The sequence below is a fragment of the Columba livia genome, chromosome 1, assembly GCF_036013475.1.
Source record: "Columba livia isolate bColLiv1 breed racing homer chromosome 1, bColLiv1.pat.W.v2, whole genome shotgun sequence".
Lineage (NCBI taxonomy): Eukaryota > Metazoa > Chordata > Aves > Columbiformes > Columbidae > Columba > Columba livia.
This window is the reverse complement of record NC_088602.1, coordinates 119622569-119648054: the sequence shown is the minus strand read 5'-3', so window position 1 is coordinate 119648054 and position 25486 is coordinate 119622569. Positions and strand designations below refer to the sequence as shown.

The 25486-nt window shown below is 38.6% G+C and overlaps 1 protein-coding gene across 2 annotated transcripts in view; it reads left to right on the top strand.

The window, feature by feature from the left end:
• Nucleotides 1-25486, top strand: part of GABRG3 (gamma-aminobutyric acid type A receptor subunit gamma3) — a 348523-nt gene that overhangs the window by 280169 nt on the left and 42868 nt on the right. For both annotated transcript variants that reach the window (XM_065075325.1, XM_065075329.1), the window contains one exon: nucleotides 8850-8987. In XM_065075325.1, the coding sequence (XP_064931397.1) occupies nucleotides 8850-8987 (138 nt within the window). The remainder of the gene's footprint in view (nucleotides 1-8849; nucleotides 8988-25486) is intronic.

Here is a 25486-nt window from a genome sequence, read left to right as displayed (position 1 = left end):
GACTGAAGAATTGCAGATTTGAAAGATATTCCTTTAAAAAACTGAGAGACTATTTTATAACTTTGTTTTCTAATCTATCCAAAGCAACCCTACTAGGTTTAGTTTTAAATTCTAATGCCAGGAGCTTAGACTTGTTCTCATTTATCCATGTATTTTTAATCTGCTCTATTGTTATGATGTTGGCTTCCTTTTTTCAGAAGGTTGAATTAACTTCAACACAGAAAATTGTGAGTGATTGTCATCACCTATATCTGTCTGAGATACTACTTGAGTATGCAGCCACTCAGATTTTGCACATCTCAGCAAAAATCCTGGGAAGCACCTCAAAATTTGCCCTCAGCACATTTAGCACAAAATTCGTGTTTAACTAGACATGAGAAAATCTTGCAAGCAGCTTAATATTCTTCAACAGTCAGTTACAAACTGTAAAGAAAAGTGATTTTTCTCTTCTCACTTGAGTTCATGCGGTCAGCCAAACGCAAAATTTTACCTGCTAAAATGTTTATTTTGTGCTGTTTGTTTTCTATTACACAACTCAATGCACATATTTAGCAGATCAATAATTAGGCTGATCTCATAAGTAATACACACCATCATTCAATCACTGTTGTAGGCCACATGCACCTAGAGAAGGTTACATATGTCCTGAGTGCACTGATCTATGCAAGAATGCTCCTCAAAGAAGATACAATTTATATCCGGTAAACTAGGAATTGGATGAGTCCATTTACCTCTAAGGGTGTTAGGAACAGGGATGCAGAGGAATCTGAACATTTACCAGGTGTTCTAATTATAGTGGAATAATTGTGAGATAATCTGCTGGCCAGGACAACGCAAACAGATAGGGAAAAGCAATTCCTGCATGCAAAACTTCTGAAAATTGGCTTCCAAACAAAACTGTTAGCAAGCAGTAAACATAAGCATATAAATCAAAATGCACAGCAAAACTTTAAGGCAGGCCATAATCTGAGATTTTTTTGGTTTGGTTTGTTTTTTTTCCAGAAAAGGTGGAGGCATTTACAAGATAATAGAAAAGTGTAATTATAGGGACAATATATGTATGATAAAACTATCCATTTAAAAAAAAAACAAAACCAAACAAAATGGTCACTCTTGCTTACAATTGCAAATGAATCAAAAGGAAAATTGTTTGGTAAGCATAAAGACAGACCACAAAGGTATGATGACAAAACAGAATTGCCTTGGTTTCTTAAAGTAATTTCAAGCTGTTTCACTTATCCTTTAAAATCTGATTCTTGGAACAGGAATTTTTCACTAATAGGGCTGCTTATGATAAAATCATTGCACCCCTATATGAGAAATATCTGACAGACTTCAGGAAGTGAGCACACAAAAAGCCACATCTCAAAACATCTTGAAGGGAAAACTTCTGTCTCTCACTTCAGTCCAGTCCTGATCGTTCTTCATCTTCCTTCTTTCCCTTCTCATTTTCAACTTTATATTCTCTTCTCTGTTTACTCTAAGCTAAGATTATGATTTGTCTATGAGTACCAAAAAAAAAGAGGAAAATGTTTACCTCCTACAAGAGCTAGTTAACAGAAAATCCTTCTTTGGGAACTTGTTTCTCTGACAGCAAGACTTCTCTTTTCATCCTTTCTATTTTGAAGGCTGAAAACATGCATTGATTCTGCAAGTTCCTCCCAAAACCTGCACTACCGTATAATGTATCAGTAAATTACATCAGCACTTCTATCAAAAGGAAAAAAAAAAACAAAAACAAGAACAAAAAAAAAAAAAAAACCACAAAAAAAACCCCAAAAAAACCAAACCAAAACAAAAAACAAAAAACAAAACCCACAAAAAAACAGAATTAGTCCCAGGTAAAAGGGTAATTAAGCATTATTGTTGATGATGGTGACTGGCTCCACTAGTTGTTAGCCAAAGTGATATAATAATCATATTAAAGCACACTTTTAGGTAGAAAAACTTTATTCTCTTCTTTGGAAGATGTATATTTTAACTTCAGGGCAGTATTAAATCCATTATTCTGCAGTAATGGTTATGTTGGTTGGTTTTTTCATGAGCGAATGTACCGTTAATGTCAATTACCAATGCAAACAAACAGGGCAAAGAATAACATTTATAATTGCTGTAGTTACCACCTAGGTGCAATTATCTACAACTGCTGAAGTAAATCACTTCAGGTTTTAAAAGCTATCTTTACAGCATTCACATTTATCTGGTTTTATTATAGCTGCCTTTTAAAATACCTTATAGTTTTTTCTTGTTAATTTTGTTTTGTTTGCTTTGGTTTTGTTTTGTTTTGTTTTGATGACCAATGAGTGAGAAAACATCTAGCAAACCTTCATTGGTGAACAGAGAGAACTCAATATGCATCTAGTTACAAGTATTGTTTTCCATACGTCTTCAGTAAACAATTAAATGTCTCCATTCTCTTTGCCTGCTTTTGCTTTAGTCTACCCTGATAGATTCCTCCTGAAAAGACATAATGAATTTTCTATATTATCTAATTTTTATTTTGTTTTATTTTAAACTAGTTGAGTTGAAACTTTTCTCTTTCTGCAGTCTAATTATGCTTAATAAGTGCATACAATCATGAAATCGAAGGTAGTATCACTTTCAATATAGGAACATCCAGGATTATCCTAGCTAAATGCACACCTCTGAGACACAGGAACAGATCACTGAGAAACCTGTTCATCCAAAATGTCGAGGAATTTGGATTAAACATGCAGACAGTAAACAGACAAACAAACAAAACCCCCACAAATGAACAAAACAAAAACAAACAAATAAATTTATAAAGACTGCTAACAAGAAACAGAGCCCAGACAGCTTCTGTGGAAGTATATAATTTGTCATCCACAACACAGTAGCAGAGAAAGGTGCATTTCTGGACTTCATTATCCTTGTACGGTGGGGGTTGTGTTGACAGAGGTCTCCTGATTAGCCTGAAAAGAGTTCACTAGGTAGTAAAGCGTGTCTGGAAGCAGCTGGCTGCAAGGTGTGAAGGGGTGACCATATTTTTCCTCTAATTGCATTGGGGCATCCTTCCTCTCCTGACTACCTTCATTGGCAGCAGTCAAATCTACCACACTCCTTCCACGCCTGTGAAGGGTCCATGCCTTGGATCACTAGCTGATGATGACAGCTTGTCTTTCAGATCATGCTTTCTCCTGACTTTCCATATCTAACACTCCTGGAAAAGCAGAACCTCCCCAGAATCCAGCTACAGCTTTCAAATATGACTCCTGTCATATGCATCAGCCTCCTGACAGACATTTAACTGAACCAATCCTTTCTTGCCTGCTTCCCCGACATTCTCAGCTTTGCTGCTGCTTTCATTAACTCCTTATTGCATGCTCTAAGAATACAATTTTTTCCAAGGCTAGAAAGGAGAGATGAGCTTCCTTGTTGCAGTATTTCTTCTGCTACAAGCTGGGTCTGACTGTGTTATGCTGGAATATAAAGTGTGGGGAAACAGCACTATAATAAACTGATTTCACAAACTGGGGAAAACACATCTGAAGAGATCAAAAAGGTTGGGTGCTTTTTCCCATGCTTATCTGTCTTTCTATGTCTTAGATACATTTCTAAGTAAAGTTTTTTAGACAGAAATTATTCTTTAAGTAGTCTATGTCCTTTTTGACATGACCCCCATCCTGCCATCTTCATCCCATCTCTACTCGCTTCCTAAATAGACCCCTTTTCACAGAAAAGAAGGTGGAACAAAGAATCAAGGGTTGATCTAAGTAAGATTCCCAGATCAACAACAGTATTGGTAAAATCAAGGTTAGAGGCAGTATGCACTAACAGGCATGGATACATAAATGATTGTAGTATGAAAGTTGCTGATTTTCCATTGGTGTTAAACCTCTGTAGCAGACATGCTTCAGGGCCACTTGACACTAATTGTCACAGCTATCTTTCAAATGCATATGTCTCTCATCCAGCCTGGAGATGTTTCTGGCCTTGACTATTTTTCCAGCAGTTTGGTAGAGTCTTCTGCACAAATCATTCTCCATAGAAAGTGAAGCAGTATGGACATGAAGAATGCAGTTTAAATATTTTTAACTTGTCAGTTATGAATTGTATGGTGATGCTGTGAGAAGATGTGGTAACATTAGTTGAATTATTCCAGTAATAATAAGGAAATAAAATAAAATCCACAGAACCTCACAGGTTTTCATGAAAATTTGATTTTCTGATATAATATGTTCACCTCCAAAATGGTAAAAAGTGCATCTATTATTTATCCTTGCTTGCATTATTGGAGTGAAGGTCAGTAGTACACTTTAAAAAATTTCTATGTTTAAGCCTATGAGTGAAGCAACAAAGGTACCAATCATTTGTGTTAACTGGAAAAGTCGTTAAGTATTTTTGGCAAAAGTAAATGGGACTTATTACATGGATACTTTCTACTGGGCTCTTAAAGAAATAACTTCAACAAATTTTTTTCTTGACTTAATTTTACAAAGGCACATAGCACCCATCTTACAAAATGCCAAATGGCCAAGGTATTCTCTAAAAGTCTTTGACATGGTAGTATATAAATCTAAAACATTCTGAAGATGCAAATAGCTACAGCACAGCCTAAAGAATAATGATGAAGAAAAAGAAAAAAAAAAAAAGGAGAATTTTAAGGTAATCGCATAAATGCATGGGAGGGAAAAAGAAGGTGTTATCTTCGGTTGAGAAGCTCCTGAGTTGCAGGTTGCCAGAACTTGGATAGCTGTAACACAGTGTCTTACTGGCACTCAGTGGAAAGCCTCCAGGACCTCCTGGAGCCTTGCCCTGTTGTAGTATGGATATTCTTACAAAACCTAAAGCAATCTGACAGGGTAAATACACTGGATAGCAATTTGTTCGGTATGAACGGCTTAAAGCCGCATGGTCAAGAATTTAAGGTAAGTTACTGCTATTTGTCATGCTGAGGAAGTGAAAAAAACCAGATATTTCTATTGATAATATACTCTTAGTTATGTTGTGGGCGGAACAGCAGAGCTTGCATCTTCTTGTGAAAGTATTGAAGTCTCATTCTGATTTTTTTCTAAAATGAAGCATTTAGAGGGCTAGAAGCAATTAGACTCTGTACAAGAAATATTGGATTTCACTGAAAGAAGAACCATCATGAATAGTCCATTCTTTCAGTTAAATGAATCCTAGGAGTGATATAGTGTCCAAGTAGATGTGTCGTTATTCCATAAGAAATATTAGATCTTTTAAATGAATTGAAAAGTGAAGTCACGTGGCACTGGAGCAAAACATTCTAGCAGTTATTTAACAGGTGGAAACAACTTCTGTTGAATCACTAGTACTTGATCTCCTTTGATGTTAAGTAACTCAACTACTGTAAGAGCAGATGTCAGCAACTGTGGATTAAGGGGACTGCTACTGAAAGGACATGATGGTCTCCTGAAGTCAGTTGTTTACCATTTAAGGACAATGAATAATACTGGAAGTAGTTATTCTGAGATTAAATCTGTCTCTTCTTAGTCAAAAATATAGGAAAAATCTTGAAGGATGAGAGTCTCATGAACTTCTTCCTGGCTACATGCTGCTCATACCAGAATAAACAACTTTGAGATGGGTAACATGTTACCAAACTTTCAAGCTTACTAACAGTGTAATGGATTTTTGGTAGAATGGCCATTGGGTGAAAAATAGAGCCAAAAATCAGGAAGAAATTGAATTCAAAACTATTTGACAGAACTTTTTAAGTAGAATTTGGAAAAAAAATGTTAAAAGTTCATTTTGGATCAACTAAATAATGTATTATAAAAGAAAAATCTTTGTTACTTCCAGGCTATTTGAAACAATTTTACTTGGAATGATTATGATGAAATTTACTTGAGAAAAGGAACCCCCGTTACTACCTGATACAAAATATGCTAAGTAGCACTTGGGGCCACAAGTTCTGCAGCAGGAGCTGGGGTAGGGAGTACAACAGGATGAGCGTTTCCTTTCCTCCGCATCAGGATGCAGATCAAGAGGCAGGATTAGGACCCAGATTGCATGGCAGCCTTCCCTGTACTCCTGGTACTGCTTTGTGGGGGAGGGGCAATGCTTCCATCTCCACCCAGCATGAGGGCACAGCAACCACAGCACAACAAGGAGTCCATCTGAATGCTTCTTCCCTCCTGAACTTCAGGAAATAGATCAGTCTCCATGAATGAAGCCAATCTGAGAAGGCTCCTGAGAGCCAGGTCCTGCGTGGCTAACCTGATCTCCTTCTGTGACAAGATGAACCATGTAGTGGATGAGGGAAAGGCTGTGGATGTTGTTTACCTAGACTTTAACAAAGCCTTTGACACTGTTTCCCACAGCATTCTCCTAGAGAAACTGGCTGCTTATGGCTGCTTATAGCTTATGGCTTGGACCAGTGAGTCCAATTTCTTCACTGAGTAGAAAACTGGCTGTATGATTGGGCTCAAAGGGTTGTGGTGAATGGAGTTAAATCCAGTTGGTGACTGGTCACAAGTGGTGTTCCCCAGGGCTCAGTGTTGGGGCCAGTTTTGTTTAATCTCTTTATCAGTGATCTGGATGAGGGGATCAAGTGCACGCTCTATAAGTTTGCAGACAACACCAAATTGGGTGGGAGTGTTGACTTGCTGGAATACCATACAGAGGGATCTGGACTGGCTTGATCATTGGGCCGAAGCCAATTGTATGAGGTTTAACAAGACCAAGTGCTGGGTCCTGCACTTGTGTCATAACAACCCCAGGCAGTGCTACAGGCTCAGGAAGAGGGGCTGGAAAGCTGTCTGGAGGAAAAGGACCTGGGGGTGTTGATTGACAGCTGGCTGAATATGAGACAGCAGTGTGCCCAGGTGGCCAAAAAGGTCAACAGCATCCTGGCTTGTATCAGGAATAGTGTGGCCAGCGGGACTGTGGCAGTGATCATCCCCCTGTACTCAGCACTGGTGAGGCCCCACGTCGAATACTGTGTTCAGTTTTGTGCCTCTCACTACAAGTAAGATATTGAGGTGCTGGAGTGAGTGCAGAGAAGGGCAACAAAGCTGGTGAGGGGTCTGGAGCACAAGTCTGCTGAGGAGCGGCTGAGGGAACTGGGGCTGTTCAGCCTGGAGAAAAGGAGGCTGAGGGGAGACCTTATCACTGTCTGCAAGCACCTGAAAGGAGGTTGTAGCATGGAGGGGGTTGGTCTCTTCTCCCACACAACAAGTGATAGGACGAGAGGAAATGGTATTTAAAAGATGCGTACATGTTGTGTTTAGGGACATAGTTGAATGGTGAACTTGGCAGTGTTATGTTTACAGTTAAATGTGACAATCTTAAGATTCTTTCCCAACCTAAGTGGTTCTGTGATTCTATGATTAAATGCAGAGCTTGCCATTAGAGAGAAACACTATTTAGTCAGAAATGTGATCAGAGGGTTCAGTCAAATAGGAGCAAGGCTTGAGAAGGTTTCAGCAGATGCAGGGCTAAGGCTTGGAGGCCCTGCAAAGCTTAACTTCTTTCACCATACCTCTGCATCGTCTGATAATCTGCCAGCCAAAAAAAATTAACCTTTAGATCAGTCTCACATACTGGCACAGCAGATTTGGCAGTGAAATCTGCTTGGCAGCAAGAGTTCTCATGGAAAACAGCAGGGCTTGTGGTTGTTACTCAGTTGGGTCCTTCACAGGCTATTTCTGTATTTACATTGATGTGAAATATAAGAAAGTGGCATTTTGGATTAACACATAGTCATTTTCTACAGATTAGAACTGAGGGATTGGTGGGTCCTTTTCCTGCTGTGCTAGCAAGAGGGATAAATGAGGCCATGCACACCTTTCAGAGTGTCCCAGCAGGGTGGAACTTTGAACAAGATGAAGAAGACAATTATACAAGGAAAACATCAATAAAATAGGACTGTGACCAGAAAAGTTTTTTTGTAAAGCAAATATAAAACTTTATCAGTATCCGATAGGGAAAAAACATACAGCCAAGACAGTTACATTAGCTGGCTATTGTTGTTAGGCTTTTAATTTGCCTTGTAATCTACATCTACTATATTAATTATTAGATGAATAGGCATTTATTGTATTATGCATTAGAGAACAATCTAGTTTTAACTACCATGGGTGTTCTGTTGTTTTCTAGATTGTCTATTATTATGGTTTGGGCTGGTTGATGATTTGTTTTTGGACTTCTAATGGAAAATGACATTCTCTAACAAAAAGGAAATGAAACATTTGCATGAGGATTAATTATGACTACTAAGTGCTAAATTGATAAAGGAAGACTTTCAGACGCTATTTCAGCTGTAGAGATCAGGTGATGTCTCGTTAAATACCACAGCCTTTAGAAGTAATATGGCATAATCACTTTATCAATTCCATACTAATTAAAAATTGGCTTTTTTGCACTGTATTGAGCTCATTTCAGAAGTACAGTAGCACACACCACATTAGAACTACTGTCGCTGTTAAAACAATCTGTCTTTTTCAATTGCTTACATCTTACACTGACATCCCTACCTTTTTTTTGTGCATTCTATTGATTTGCATATCTCATTCAGAGAATATGTAAAGCAGTATACTTCTGTGTATGGACCTCAAATAAGCATAATCAACCATATTTCTGAAGAAATCTTCTTCTGATAGAAACAATCCGAATTTTTCTCCTTTAGAAAATAATAATCATTGTGAAAAATCATAATTTTACCAGTATTATTACTGTATATTTTATGTGCCATATAACTCTTTAGCTGAATTATACCACCAAACTCACTGGAAAGGCATCAGATCAGAAATGTAGGTATTCCAAACTGCCTCTAAATCAGTGAACAGATACTGTTTTGCAGTACCTTTTTTATGAAATGAAATATATATATATATATTATTTTTTTTTTTTTTTATTTCTAGATGGCTACCCTAAAGAGGAAATGATTTACAGATGGAGAAAAAACTCAGTGGAGGCTGCTGACCAGAAATCTTGGAGACTCTATCAGTTTGACTTTATGGGTTTGAGAAATACTTCAGAAATTGTGAAAACCTCTGCAGGTGAGAATAATATAAATAACAATGCTGGTTTTGTAAAACAAATAATTTCAAAATATTTGTTCCAAGTTTGCTTTCATTGAAGTGCAATTTGATATTCATGTGTACCAATATTCAGATGAAAACGTCTGAAGTGCAGACTTCAAAACTATTGACTTTGTTTAGATTTTCACAACTTCCTTTTCTTTTTCTCTAGTCTTTTAATGATTTCAAAAATCAAGGAATAAATACTAACTTGACATAACTATTTGTTACGTTCTTGAAGCTACTATATGATTTTCACTCCTCAGCTAAGTTGCATTCCTAAGTTGCAATGCATTCCTGCATTGAGACATAGTTTTTCATCATAAATTAAAAACGAAAATTTTGAGCACAATGGTAACGTTTGTGAAATTAGACACTTTCACTAATAGTCAATCATTCAGCCACAAGTTAGTATGTTTCCCAATATTTCAAAGGCACTATTTATTACTCAGCCGATAAATTCCTTTGGTAGTGACCTTACTAATTGATTGTAATTAAAATCTAATGATGCCTATTTCATTTCTTCAAAAATATTAACATTTCTTATAATAACAGCAATATAAGCAAAAAAGATGTGTAAATAATATACATTATTTGAAATGGATAAATTAGCATAAAATTCAAACGATGTCTAAACTTCATATATAACTGGAGTAAGCTCTGTCATTACTATTTGCTAAATCATCTCCCAGTTGCAGAAGGAACCTGCTAGAAGCAATCCTCTGCTTAACAGGTGGTAGATTTTTGAAATTTTTTAAATTTTATTGCATTTATTTTTAAACTGTAAGCATAGCTATTGTGTTCTTTAGGAAATACTGCCAATAATAGTCATAATAAAAATTTATTGATCTGTGAAACTACCGCTATTGGGTCATGGCTCACCCACAAACATCGATTATATGTTTTCAGGACTGGATAGCAATTTTGATAGTAATGAAGAGCAACTAAGACTTTAATGAATATTTTGGGCTGGTAGTTTAGCAGAGCAAAATATTTCAACCGGTGCACATGTAAAAGTTCACTTCTGTTATGGATGGAAATCAGAGTCATGGAATAGCCTGAGTTGGAAAGGACCTCTATAGGTTATCTAGTCCACCCCCTCTGCAATGAGCAGGGACATCTTCAACTAGATCAGGTTGATCAGAGCCCCGTCCAGCCTGGCCTGGAATGTCTCCAGGGATGAGGCATCTACCACCTCTCTGGGCAACCTGGGCCAGTTTTTCACCACCCTCAGTGTAAATAATGTCTTCCTCATGTCTAGCTTGAATCTCACCTCTTTTAGTTTAAAACCATCACCCCCTGTCCTATTGCAACAGGCCTTGCTAAAAAGTCTGTCCCCATCTTTCTTACAGCCCCCTTTTAAGTACTAAAAGGCCACAATAACATCTTCCTGGAGCCTTCTTTTCTACAGGCTGAACAACTCCAACGCTCTCAGCCTGTCCTCACAGCAGAGCTGTTCCAGCCATTTGGTCATTTCTGTGGCCTCCTCTGGCCCCTCTCCAACAGGACCAAGTCTTTCCTGTACTGAGGGTTCCAGAGCCAGACACAGGACTCCAGGTGGGGTCTCACCAGAGTGAGACATGATAACAGAGTGGCCATGCTGCTTTTGATGCAGCCCAGGATGTGGCTGGCTTTCTGTGCTGTGAGTGCACATTGACAGTTCATGTCTAGCTTTTCATCCCCTGGTATGACCAAGTCCTTCTCCACAGGGCTGCTCTCAATCCCTTCATCCCCCAGCCTGTATCAATATCATGGATTACCCTGACATAGGTGCAGCACCTTGCACTTGGGTTTGTTGAACTTCATAAGGCTCACATGGTCTCAGTTCCTGAGCTTGTACAGGTCTCTCTACATGGCATCCCATCCTTCAAGTGTGTCAACCGTACCACACAGCTTCGTGTCGTTGGCAGTCTTGTTGAGGGTGCACTCGATCTCATTGTCTGTGTCACCAACAAAGATGTTAAACACCGCTGGTCCCAATACCAGCCCCTGAGGAACACAACTCATCACTGGTCTCCAGATGGACATCAAGCTGTTGAATGCAATTCACCATCCAGCCGATTTCATAGGTTTATTTAGGTTCCTCAGGTGATCATGAATCTGATCTTCTCTTACAGTGGGAAGCACTTTGCTCCCCCAGTCCCTGCCTTATGGTCCATCCCCTTGAGAGATGTGGTAAGAGAGCTTGCCAGCGAAGACTGAGGCAAACAAGTTGTTGAGTACCTCAGCCTTCTCCTGACCTGTTATCAATTCACCAGTCTTGCTCATTGGATTGCCTACAGCTCATAATGCTCCTTTTCCAACAGAGGTTGGGGTGGTTGAAGTTCCCCAGCAGGTTAAGAGCCAGCGAGTGTGATACCTCCTGTGATGCCAAACATTCCCTTTGTTGCCTCAGTCTCTAATTCTTACCCATAAAGTCCTTGTAGTCTGTGAGTTTCTCAGAAATGCAAATTTCTCAGGTGAGACAGCCATAAGTTGAACCAGGAGTTGATGGATAACAGTGAAGTACCAAACACCAAATCATCAAAGTATCTATGTATGTAAGCATGAAGGTCGTTGGAAAGGATGGTATGTATGGTATGAATACGAGACAAAGCCCTGCTCTCTCTGCTTTGCACACATCTGGAGTGATGCCATCCTGAGTTTGCATCAAGAATTGTTAAATACACATCCAAAAAGAATTACTGAGCCAGCCATATTAAGATATTTAAAGTGTCTTGATAAATAGATGTATTAAGCTTTTCCTTTGCATAGGATAAAACCACTTTTATAGAGGTCTCATTCATGTGAGGAAATGATCAATGTGGAGGAAAGAAAAATATATTTCCTATGCTCTTTTCAGCATATGCCCAGTTGTTATTAAGATGAGTGAGCTCACAGTATATTTTTCCTATTATTGCTATTGCTGCTTCTGCCCACCCATGTTTATGAGTGCAAAACCCAATAACAGTGTTGAACTGAACCTACTGGAACCGCCTTGACTTTTCTATGCTCCCAAAGGCATCACAGTGACAGAAAGTCGGTAGCACATTGAAGTTTATCCAAACACTAAAAAAACCCCCGGCCCAACCCTATCAGGAAGCTGTGGAAATTAACTTGAAAGAAACAATATAAAATATATAGGTCAGATTGTCAACTGTGTTTTTAGGTAGAAAAATGAGTTGTGCATGTAGCCCATACATTCTGGACAGCAAATGGCTGAGAAGGGGCTATCACAACAAATATATGAAAGATGTGAAAAATAAAATCCTCAGTTTGCACATGGACCTGACTTTTCATAGAATAGACTCTCTGGCTGTATTTACACTACAGTTCAAAGTACTTTCAAGGCCAGATTTACTGAACATCAACAGTATTTATTAGTGAGGAGCAAACCCAGGGCTAGGGCTTGGGGAAAATGAACTGGTACATTGGAAAACCTTGAGTATGCCCTATGCTATAGAGCAAGGATTCCCAAATTGGAGGGAGGGGGGCAGGACATAACCCACCTGTGACTGTGCAATGTGTCTCAGAGACAAAATTTAAGCTAATTCTGTGACTGCCTGCTGTGAGCACAGAAGTATATGTGAAGGAGTAGGATAAAGAGGCACCTGTGATATGGTAGGTACATGCCTACTTACTGAAGAAAAGTAGCCCTATACAAAAAGTCTGAGAATTAGGGTACCCCCAAGGCTGCTGTTTCCTGCTACATGGGCAGTCTCTGCTGGAGAGAGATGGCAGCTGCTGCCTATCCCAACAATTTTGCAGCCATGCCACAGGGGCGACAGGTGGTCAAAAAAGAGATGCCAGGTTCTGTCACTGAAGATCTGCGGCATATTTGTACTAGAGCTACCCAGAGAGAGACTGTGCTGGGGCTGCCCTTGGGATGCTATGGGTGTAGGACCCCCTTTGATTTTGGACTGCTTCCCAGAGACACCATTTCCCATCGACTGGCCTCTGGGACTGTGTGTGGCCCCTTTGAGACATGCAGGAGCCCACAAAGGCCCCACCAGCTGCTGTCCCTTTGCAGACTCAGTTCAGAAAGGAAGAGCAGCCTTGTTCAGAGTGTTGCACAGGGAATCGATGGAGTTAGGAAAAGGGAAGCAAGGCAGGATACCAACGGCATCTTCCTGACAAAGAGAGGTACTAAACATCATCTCTTCCTCCCAAAGGAAATTATGCGAACTACTATTATACAGGGTATTTAAAAGCAGACTAGGCAAAGTATGAGAAAATGTACTGTGGGGAAAAGTCCTCCACTAGCAGGAGGTGTATTCAAAAGCCTAACAACTTTTTTTGCATCTGACTTACACCTTTCCACTGTTTTATGACACTATTAATTCTCACTAAATTGTGTATTCTTCTATGATATGACAGCTGCCGCAGCATTACCTAACTGTGTTCAATTCAGGGGTGACTTTTTTAGCTATTTTTCAGCAGTGTTTGGGCTATAATGAAGAGAAGTCACACTGACCACTCGATAACACGCTGCTGTTCTTCCAGCATTTGCGTGAGCTCTTTTTTGGTAGTCATTTTTATCACAAAATGACTAGATTTAGCACTTAGCAGAGTTCTGCTATTTGATATTCTTTCAGTCTTTCCAAACCTTTTTCAGACATCTAAATAGCCTTTATGTCAATCTAGAGCAATTTCAGAGGTACACAAGTAGGAAGCCAGCTGTCACAAAGACTGTGCTTCTGAAACCTAAGCAAGATGAGAAATCTAATTTCTTGTCTTGAACCTGCAGCGGCTTAAAGCGGCTTAAAGTATTGCCATAGTGGTGTGCTTTACTCTTGCAAGAAGACTACCCTATTTTACAGTAATCTGGCATCCAGAGAAAGTTTTCATTGCCATTTGGAAGAGGTGCTCAGCTTTTTCTTGAACATGTTTTTTGAATTTTATGCTAAGCTACAAACACAACTAGATAAATACCTACTGTATATGGTGATTACATGGAATACACAGCAGAAATCACTGTGCTGGTGCTGTGATCATGAACCTTTATCTTACATCCTAAGTAAGCTCTCACTGTCAGGTGATATCAAACTAATTCACAAGTATAGAAGAATTCCCCTGGTGCCATCTGGCAAGATACTTGCATTCTATAACAAGAACACTTCTCTTGCTACAATGTCAAATAAGGCTGACAAAGATAATTAAAGTAGAGGGAATACTAAGCCACCTGGCATTGAGCTGTGAAAAAAGGAGGAACTGCGTGGAAGGGGAAAATTCTCAAATTTTAAAGCTGCAATTTTAAAGCAAAGAAAGGTGGCCAGGAAAACAGGAGAGAGAAAGAGGGAGAACATCAACCTTAAAAGGACTCTGTGAGTGTTTACTGTAAACTTCAGGTTTCTGAGTCACAGCCTTTCCAGGTACACTTCACATTGGGAAAAAACAAACAAACAAACACAAACAAAAGAAACAAACAAAACCCCCACAAACAACAACAACAAAAACCCCACATCAAACCCAGCACTTTCCTGCTGACATGTTCCCCAGGGAAAGTCTATTCATTCTTTTTAAAACACTCAGTTTTTTTACACTGCTAAATAAACTCAAAGACCTTGTAGCTACTGAATCTAATTTTCATTTACTTGAAAAATTCTTTGCAGCATATTTGTGTTCTCCTTTTTGTGTTCTTCCTCAGATCCTTTTAGCCTGAGAGATTTTTGCAGTCCGAAGGAGTCTTTGCATAAATAAGTTCAAGATAATTCATCAAAAATAGAAAACATCATAAAAGTGCACTATTTAAAACTTCAATAGCTGATCGTTACAAATTAAATATACAGAACCAGACAGAAAGTATAATTTCATACAGTCTGAATAACCTCCAAGCATCAATACCAAATTCAATAAATAGCTATAACTACTACCATAGAAATATACACCTTTGTATAAATACAGTGGATGGGTGATGATTAGTGGAGTCTACCTGTCATAATTGTGCTTTTATATTTTGAAATTGTTCTTTCATCAAGCACCTCAGTTTACATGATGCTCTCAGTCCTGTATCACAGGGCTGCAAAGCAAGGTTATTATCTTTTGTCACAGATTCAGACAAAGTTCTTTGAAACAATGCTAACAACAACACAATTTAGGGCACATACTCTGTTGCAGGGGACTCAGTAAATAGCAAGTAAAAAACTACCCTAGAACAAAAATAAGAAACCTTGTCTTTTAAGAAAATGCAAAAACCTACTTAAATAGCTAGTGGCAGAAGAAGGGAGGAATATACATGTTTTTATAGGGAGGCCAAATTTCAATTGAGGAGCCCCCATCAGGTCAGGGAGTAGATCAAATGGAGACAGACATTAGCTGATGTTCCTTAGCATTGTCAGAAGACCAACACACTCCTAGAGTTTTATCCAGAGGAAAAGATGCTCATGTGCCTAGCTACTCTACAAAGTGAGCAAAGAACAGCTGGCTTTAGAAATCATCTCCAAATCAGCACTTCTCTTTACTTTTTGCTGTTAAGTGCTCCCAGACTGCTTAGCTGGTACCCACACAAGATAAGCCAACCAGCCCAGTGGCACTATGGGGTTCAGCCATCACCCCACATGTCCCTGGTGATGAGGCAGGACCACCAGACACCGTGTTGGCAAGGCAAGGCCGGGGTCAGCAGCAGGCAGCTGAGCTCCTTACCATGGGGAAGAGGTTACAAGGGGAGTGACGGAGAAAGGTGGTCACTGGCTGATCAGGCCAAGCGGAGCCTGTTGGTGCACGCAGGGCCCTGACAAGGAGTGGAAAAAGATGCACAAGCTGCCATGGTTGCAGAGTATGGTTGTGTCTGTGCATGTTTATTTTTAATTATCTGATTCAGCCACACCCTATCCTGTATCAACAAACTGATCTGAAGAAATGTATTTAATGAATATTCATGAAGCTCTTTTGGTTTTTCAAGTCACTGAAGTTTATTAATGTCCCACCAAGTCCTGATAGCACACCAGAGAGTGCTTGTCATCTATGTGTTCTTCCCGGGAAAAGCGTGAATTTTTGGGGTTTTTTTTCTTCAAATACCAAATTCAGTGTGATCCAGCACACACTACCTCAGCCTGCTCTGCTGCACAGATTGTCTTTAGTCAGATGGCATCCTGAAGCAGATAAGTGGAGACTCAGACAAATGCACTGCATCGTTTGAAAACAGTGCCTGTTTTTACCTACCTCACATTGCAAGAGCTTTGTCTCTTTCAGCCAAGGTATCACACAATCTCAATTGCTCTAATGGTTAGGCTTTGGTTTACAACCCACAGGAGACAGCTACTTTGGATTCCCAGGATTTCAGACAGTGTCCCTCTTCCAAATACTGTCCCCTTTTCCCCTTAGACTGTCCTGCCTGACTTTTACTGTGGGTGCAGCAGGGAGGAAATAGAATTTGCCATGTTTTTTTTGGTTGGATGGTTGGTTGGTTGTTTTTGTTGTTTTGTTTTGGTTTTTTTTTAATGTGGCACAAGTGGAGTGGCAGCTGAATTCCAGCATCTCAGAACCTTCTTCCCCCTGATGCCAGACAATATCTTCTGTGTATCAAGCATCTGTGTATAGAAAAAGTCTGTCTAACACTCCCTAAAAAGGTAGAACAGAAAACAAGTTTGCTGGGAGAATTCCCTGTTACTCTACTCTCCTACTCTTCAGTTCCCACACACCTCCCTTGGCTTTTAGACACTTCCTCATACCATCCATTCTCATGGTTGTTGGGTCTTCCTTTATATCAGGTAAATATCCTTGTAGATGTCCTTGGGTTCTTGAAATCTGTGGTATGAATTTTAGACTTTCAAACCTACAAACTGCCTGCATTTTTCCCAAGGTTCATTAAAACAGGTTTGAGCTTTCAAAAATCTGTTTCTGTTATTTAGAAAGAAATCCTAAGAAATAAGGAATCAAGCTAAAATCCTAAAATCTTGTGTTGCTAAAATCCTGTGTTGAGTCTTGAAATTGAGTATAAATTCATTTGTATAGGTTGTAGAAAGAACCATATAGGGACAGTTGATGCCTGAGGTGCCACCCTTCAACAGAGGTCCACTACTCCCATCACACTCCTTTCTGCTTCCTCACCCTACGTACACAAACACACACAACTTTTCAAAGCCCTTGTTCATCTTCTACCCCAATGGGCCCTCATCCCCAGCAGCTCCAACATTGTCAAACTAGCAGGTACCAGGAATTCAGTTTTTGAAGCTCTTCTTTCCCAACTTTCCAACTCTAGTGTTGAAGATGCCTCTGCTTGCTGCATTGACACAGGCAGATGTACACAATGTACTAGCACTTGCAACTTAATTTTAACTCATCTTTTCTTTCTCATCTGTGGCTTTCTTCACAACTTTGTCCTTAACAAAATCTATCAAACCTGGTGCAAGAACCTAAAATCCCATTTAAGACTTCAAATAGGCTGAAAACACTAGTTAATACCTGAAAATAATGCCTAGTACTGACCCACAGAACTGACCCATGGCATATATAATGAATTCACTCTCTTTTACCCTGTTCATTTTTCATAATTCATTGCAAAATATGACTCAAATAACACCTTTAAATCTACTGTGTTTATGCAGCTTAAAATTACTTTGTGTGCAGCACCAAATAGACTGTATGGATTTGAATTGGCTATCATTCTTTGGCTCCTTTCAGAGGAACAAAATAACATGGAAAGTCCTTGCCACTACAGTCATCTCTGGAATGAGGGAATATCATAGGAATTATTTTCTGACAGTAAACACCGATTTATGTTCAAACAGAAAACTAGCCTCACTATAAGAAGATTTAGCAATCATCTTTTTGTTGACAGAGTTTTTATCTCTGATAAGAGATAAGAGAATTTCTCTCTGATACAGTATTTGCAATAAATCAAATCTCAGTTTAGCACACATAATCAACAGTGGCTGTATTGACTTTCAAAAGGCATGCATGTGTCAAATTATAATAGGTCAGAATGAATATTTTGAATAAGCCATAGTTTCTCTAAGATAAATTTCAATTATTACTTTTAACAGCAATTCATCTTGCACTGATGCTGTCAACTTCATATAATAATTTTGTTATTAGCCACTCGGGTTAGAAATCTAATAATTAAATAAATAGATGATTACTAATAATACTTCTATTAAAGTGTTTTTCTATGTTGGTTACAAGTTTGACTGGCACTTATGGGAATCAAAACTTCTATATTGCCCTGCAAACCCAGCACTTACCTGTCTCATTACAAAAATGTCTCACAAAGCTCATAGTAAAACAGCTTCTTAAATCACTCTTAAGAGAGCGATTTATAAATTGATTGACAGCCTACTGCAGTTAATGGAGCTTTTCCCTTATGCAAGCCTGGGATCAGATCCTGAAATGCATAACCCTGAAACTGGCTGTTTATTGCATCTCTTCAGTCACTAGAAACCAGAGAAAGTTCAGCTCTATGATATACCAGTGGACTAAGAATAACATGCTCTAAAAACACCTTTCTTCTTCTGTTTACCAATAGTACAAAAGAATGACAGGAGTGGAGAGGATATGAGGGCTGAACTGCATATGTAACTGGTTTCATGCTTTTGCTTTGCCTTAGGGAGACAAATGCTTAGCATGTCTTATATAGAACCTTACTGCTGCAAATGCCAAGTGAGAATAGAAATAAAGTAACTTTACATTGCGGTAAAAGCAAAAAAAAAAAAAAAATGTCGGAGGCAGGTCTTTACCTGCATTCTTTTTTTAAGGGAAAATTTCAGTAGGAGGTATTTTTCCCTAAAGAATATCCAGTTGTCTTCATTAAAAGACCTCAAGTTGTCCTTCTAAAATAAAATATTTTTATATTACATGGAAAAAAACACACAGTGTTTTTCCATTAGGTTTTTCTTCAGCTGAGCTTTTTATTGAATAGTTTCATATTTTGGAAGTTTTGTATGTGTCTAACTATAACAGGTTCTTGAATTAATCTCCTCATTCATTCATCCATTGGCAATGTTGTATTTGTCGCTTCTCTTTGTACATGGAGTCCTGATCTCCTGTTCCCTTCTGCTGGAGGTACATAATTTTCCATTTCAGCATAATTCACCGGGCCATGAGGACAACGAGGTTGACTCTATTCTCAAGTGTTCTCCATAATCTGGAATTTGGTGTTGTTGACCTGAGCTCACCTCTGAGCTTGAAAGAGTGATTGAACTCTTAATAGAAATACCAAGAACTAGGTGAACCCATCTCAGAATTTAGCATGAAGGTTAGCCAGATCACTCACTTGAGAGGTAGGGACTTTGTTCTCAGTTGTCCCAGTGCTTTAACTAGTAGGCCACAAGACAAAAAGGAGAAAGCTTGATTGTTTCCATGTTTTGCCAGGAAAAATATTTTGGTTCCTTACTTCAAAAGAACAGAGTTGTGAATTCTTCATAGCAACAGGGGTCTTCGTACCAGACACTTCTCCTCAGCTGCACTTTTTCCTGCCTAGCTCAGATGACACCACAGTAAGCTGCTGGCTTTTGTGGGTTCACTCTGCTTCCCCACTTTCTGTAGAGACCCATGGCAGGATTGGGCCTGTGAGGACAATTGTGTGGCCATGCATTGCCAAGTGAGAAGTTGCACTGCTGTGTCCATCATACCCAGACCCTTAAAGGTACAAGCCTTGGTCTGCTGGGCTACATTTATAAAGGCAGTGACATGATGTCTGTGGTGGGAAAAGCAGCAGGGAGAGAGGGAAGTATTTCCATAGAAGAAACACCATGAATGCATTCAGAATGGCTTTACAATTGTGTTTACTACACAAAATACAAAGCGGAATTGGGTTGATAAGGTGTATTTACTTCTAAAAAGGTACACAGAATCGTGAAACACATCTTGAGATCTTCTGGCCTAAAAAATACAGACTGATTATACCATTTCTGGTATTCATATCACCATAATGGCGGTGGAAAGACACATTACTTAAGAATTGTGAGCCTCTTCATATTTATGCAACTGAGGACAACTTTATAGACTCTTGTTATTCCAGCACCTCTGGCTTTTATTCTTACTCTGTGTCATTACACCACAGTATTGGTGATTTATGTTTGGCTCAACCAATAGTTTTATATTAACACAGACGGTGAATATTTGGCCTTTGTCCAGGGTTGCTACAATGTTATCTAAAAGTCTTTCACAATCAGCAATTGTACTTAATTTAAAACTCACAGTATTGCACAGGATATCTTATATTTTGTTCACTGCTGAATCTACAATCTTGATGAGAATTTCAAGACACAGAATGGGGCAACTATTCACATGTTGCAGAAAGGCACTAACTGTCTTTTCAGATTTTAATTTGCCTACCTTAGAAGAAGTGCAGCACAGAATAGTTAGGTGCTAGCAAGATCTCTCTAAATTTAGCCTTTACTCTTTCAGATTGGCGTCACATTTCCAGATTTCTTCCACACAGTCGTGGAGGCTTTTTGCCTCTAGGGCTCTTTTCTGCAGCTAATATTCACAACATTCTTGTCTCTTTCATAATAATAACAACTCAATTTCAGGCAATGACTTCTGCTTCCTGGTTACTCTGGCAAGAACTGATGCTGGGCTTACCCACCACCTACTGAAGCCGATATGCGTCTTATCATTACCTGCCAGACAGTCTGGCAGCTATGAGTTATGCTATCACATAGCTAAGGAAATGATGCAGTACAAGACTAAGTGTTTAGCAAGTTTCCAAACCTTTCAAGAAGCGCAACCAAAGTAATGATATGCACTAATGTGAGAGAACATTCCTGAAATGTAGGGAAGCCTGCTGTGATCAGGGCTACCACAGCATCCCACAGAGAACCAGAGATGGACCCTTGGCACTTGGGTGCAGCAGTCTGGCAGTGAGAGAAATCTGGGCTGGCAGCAGTCATGATGCATTGGAGTGTTCACAAAATGGCGGGAGACACCAAATAGTTGATTGCTCATTACACAGGAGAAAATTAAGCATAGTCAACTTGAGACAAACTCAAGTTGTGGATCAGAGTTTCATTGCTTCATAGAAGTATATAACTTCAACAGTACAGAAAGGTGGCATTAGGACAAGGATCTCGAAACACTCAAGTGACTTTTACTTAGTTCTCCCAGTGTCCTTGTGCTTCTGAAGAGATTAATTCTCTTGAATACATCATCTTCCAGAATGAGCCTTGAAAGTGAGTCTGTTTAGTCTTTTAGACCTTGTTATATAAAACAGTGGTAGAACAACAATAGTAGACAATACCCTTATACAGGATAATTCTGCGTGGTATTGGAGCATTTTCTTGTTAAACTCTCTTTCAAAACCTTTTGCTGTTTCTCAGAATTCGTAATCTTGTATTTATCCTCAGTGGAGAGGAAAATTAAAATTTTGATTCTGACATGACCCATAAAGAGTGACATTTGGAAGACCACATTTAGCTATGTTGAAGATCTAGGTTGCTCCCTAATGCAAGGCTTTCACAATACATTATCTTTAACAGAAACAATCCACAGCTACTCCTGTTCTGGTTCTTTTAAGTGTCTGCAACTGCAGTAAGTTCCCTTTAGCTTGTATAAGTCTTTCAAGTCTGTCTAGGACCTGGGGACACCCTGCCTCCAGCACTCCTTCGCCTCCCCTGCCCCAGATACAAAATGATGTATAGTGTTGTACCAAAGGAGAACAGCTTATTTTTAGATAAGTATAAAATACAGATTTTCATCTGAGAAGTACAGAACTACCACCCACATTCTAATTCAAGTCAGTATCAAAGTTAATTGCAGACCTCCTAGAAGTAAGAGCAGGAGTGAAAAAACATCTGAAGAGTTTTCTGCTCTTCATGTCCACAGCTTCAGGCATGTCTTTTGCACACTATAAACAGTGCACCAAATTATTCCTTCAGTACTGTTGGTTCAAAACAGAAATTTTCTCAGAATAATGAAGTAGGAAAATCATAGAACTATAAAGCAGCTGGAATAGAAAAAATTATATACATCTTATACATTGTTCACTAAATACAGGTTGCTATGAAGCACATAAAGATGTTTAAAATAGATTGAAATTGTCATACTTCTTACTGTAGTTGGACACCTGTCAAAATAATGCAGATCTTTAGGCAAAGCTGAAGCCATACTTGCAGATTATAGTTTTAATATGTTTTGGTCCATTTTGTTTTAAATTTCTCTCCACCTAGTCAATTTTTATAAGGGTACCTCCCAGGGAAAAAAAAAATAACGGTTAATAATATGTCTATTAATATAAAACATTGACTTCAATGGCTGTTGTAGCAATACCAATTTACACACTCCCCTTCCAAATTCTCTGTTTTATTGTTATTCTTCTGTTCTTCCACTGAGAGAGTGCACGCCTTTCTGTTTTTCTAAATGCTTCATTTGAGAGGAGGAAAACTTGGTAAATGTTGCCTGTGTTAACACAGAAGATAAAGAGATAAGCACATTCAAATGTGAAGAAAACCTTGTTACAGCTTATTCTTATTGATATAAATAGAGACATTAATTACTAAGGACACATCTTGAGCATCACGTCTTAAAAAACTGAGTGCGTGAGCAGCTTTCCACAGTGCCTGCAAGGATCCCCTCGGCAAACTCTGAACCTCAGGTCACCCCTGGCTTACACACCTGTAATTATTATTATTATTATTATTATTATATATATATTTTTTTTTTTTCTTAATTTAAGCTGCCTCCAGGCTGTGTCTGCTCTTGGGACAGGCATCTTAAGAAACCTTAGAGGAGCAATCCTGGGATATCTTTGCTACTTGAAGTCACCAGAAACACTGAAGCAGGAAAGCTGCATGGTGTGGTGGGACCATTCCCTTTTCAATAAGAGTACTTGAAGGGTACTCTTACACTGGGCTAACAAAAGCTTCCTCTGTTACCCTCAGGGAACACTAGCAAAGGTGCAGAGCTGATATTTAGCTTGCTCTAGTAGCAAACGGAGCATCTGGAAGCTGTGTTGGTCTTGACATTCTACACTGTGACTTATAGGTGTAAAAACTTGTGCTTAAGCCATGTCACCTGGCTCATAACTCATTTCAGGCCAAGGCTCATTGCAAATGGTGCTCAATCCCATTCTCTAATATCATGTGTTTAAAAATCAGATCCAAGGTGAGATGTTTAGGGAACAAGATTACAGAATACTAATAAATACCCTATCATCTAGGAAAGCAAGATTTCTTAAAACATAGTACAAAGGTTTCCCATTGTCATAATCTTACAGTAAAACTGTTCCTTAAAACGATTGAATTGTTTTGTGCAAAACCTGACAATTTTATGGCAAAATAATTTTTTAGGACAGGGGAACTCCAGACAAGTTCAGAAATTATAGAAAATAATACATTATTCATTGCTCCTATTTTCATTAACTTCTTATTGCCTTTAATATTGAGCTGCCAAAATACCTCTTTTTTTTCCCTATACTCAAAACCATATCTAAAATATGAGCATTGCCAGCAGTTATTCTACATCCAGTCTCAGTCATCCTGAGGAAAGAAGAATTTGCTCTTGTAGTGTTATCTGAGACTGCAACAACAAGAACATCCTGAAACAGTTTCAATCCTACTAAAGTCATATTAAAGCATTGCATTATAAGGTAGCTTGTGAACATTTTTTTTCAGTTCCCAAATTCATACACAAATGCCCATTTTCCTCCACTGCTTTCCAAAGTGTTTAACAAATTGACAAGAAAAATAATAACATCTCAAGCATTACAACTTCTGGAGGTAATAATTTATTGAAGAATATTGTAAACATAATTTTGCCTACTTAAGAAAAATCAGTGTTTCTACTGTTGAAAAAAAAATGAAAACTGCAGTCCATATTTTCTTGAAGTAATCTCTCTTTGATGGCAAAATTTTTGAACAACCCTATAATTAGTATTTGGAAGTGGGTTTTTAGCAGTGATACTGTCTCAGAAAAAAACAGACAGAAAATAATTTATTGTCTGCTTATTGTAAGCTTTAAGGTGATCTCATAAAAGAGATGTAAGATGCTGTTATCCTTTTCAGCTTTTATTCAGAAAGCTACTCTGAAAGGCAGTGACAATAAAGTAAGTTTAGCATTATGTATTTCAGAAACACCTTCATCTCATATTATCTCATCTGAATTTCTGTAAGTAAAGATGGCCATAAGTCATTCCAAAGTAGAATTGAGTAAGAAAACGAAAAGAATAATGTTGAAGATTTTTTCATTGTATTCATGTTTTTGATTCATGTAGGTCATAAATCCTTAAGTACTTTAACACCTGGTTTTGTCATTTTTGTTACTTTGGTTTTGCTTTGTTCTTGAAGTCATTTTTTATTCTCCCATTAAGGAAAGCTGTCATCCAGACAAAGCACAGACAATGAGGTTTTGGTCAATATATCATAAAGTGTTTTTTTATAATTGTATTGTTAAATTATTTATTGAAGCTATTTGACAAATACTAAACAAACAACAACAAATCAATTTGGCACTACGCAAGGTCAGTTTGAGAATCATACATTAACCAATAAGGGGATGAATTCTTCTTTAGCTCATCACATTTCTTAATTAAAACAATAGGATATTGTTCAACAGAAGTACAGTTTATGGCTCTTGGTATTGGATCAAAACTACCACAGGTGCACTGTAAATAGTAGCTATCACTTATAATCTCACTGTGCTGGTTTAGCTGCGGTCAAAAATGTTGGGTTATCCCTGCTTTGTCCAATTCTATGCCAATTTCACTCCAACATGTAGAAGACAGCTTGCCTTTCCACACCTAGCCTTCAGGCCTCTTTGCTTGTTTCTTTTTTTCCCTTCCCACTCCCTTGCCCCAAAGACCATTTTTCTCTCAGTACTGCTGTCCTTCCTTTAATACAGGTTTGGGGCTTTACTTTTACTTTCATTTGAACAGATGCTGGAATAAGGGCTTTATTATTCTTTGACCATTTGCCACAGACCTCTCACCTTGCTCTTGGCTATTTTTTTCTTTTTTTAGCTCAGACTTTGCTGTTCTTTCCCTACCTAGAGGCATGACACCATCACCTAACAAGGGTCATGCCACATGAGAGACACGCACATTCTCCTGGTTCTATATGCCACCGTCCAAACCAAACATGGACGCAAGCAATGGGTTTAATAGGGCTTCTGATTGCTCAGTATCCCTCACTGGCAACACATCAATATGGCTTCTTGCAACTTTTCTATACAACTAAATGAACATGAAGATCCAGAGAGCTGGGGCAATGCAGGACCAGGTCTCAAGCAATGAGGAAGGTCTCAAAGAAAGCTCATTAATGAACTCTTAATGAAAGATTTCCAACATCACTGTTTGGAATGACGAATCACATGAGGATGAGAAAATAATTCTGCAAGGCATCAGAAATACATCAACAGAGCATCTAATATTCCCTTTTGTAAAAACCTAATTTTGTTATTCTAAGGATGAAGAGGGATTCACAGATCATTAGCAGATCTTTGTGACTGCAGGGACAATTATAGAGATAGAATAAATTCTCAGGAATCAGGTGCCTGTAAAGATCAGCTCATTCCAATATTTCCAGAACAGTGAGATCAACAGACTGCCCTCTCCTTTATGTCCATCA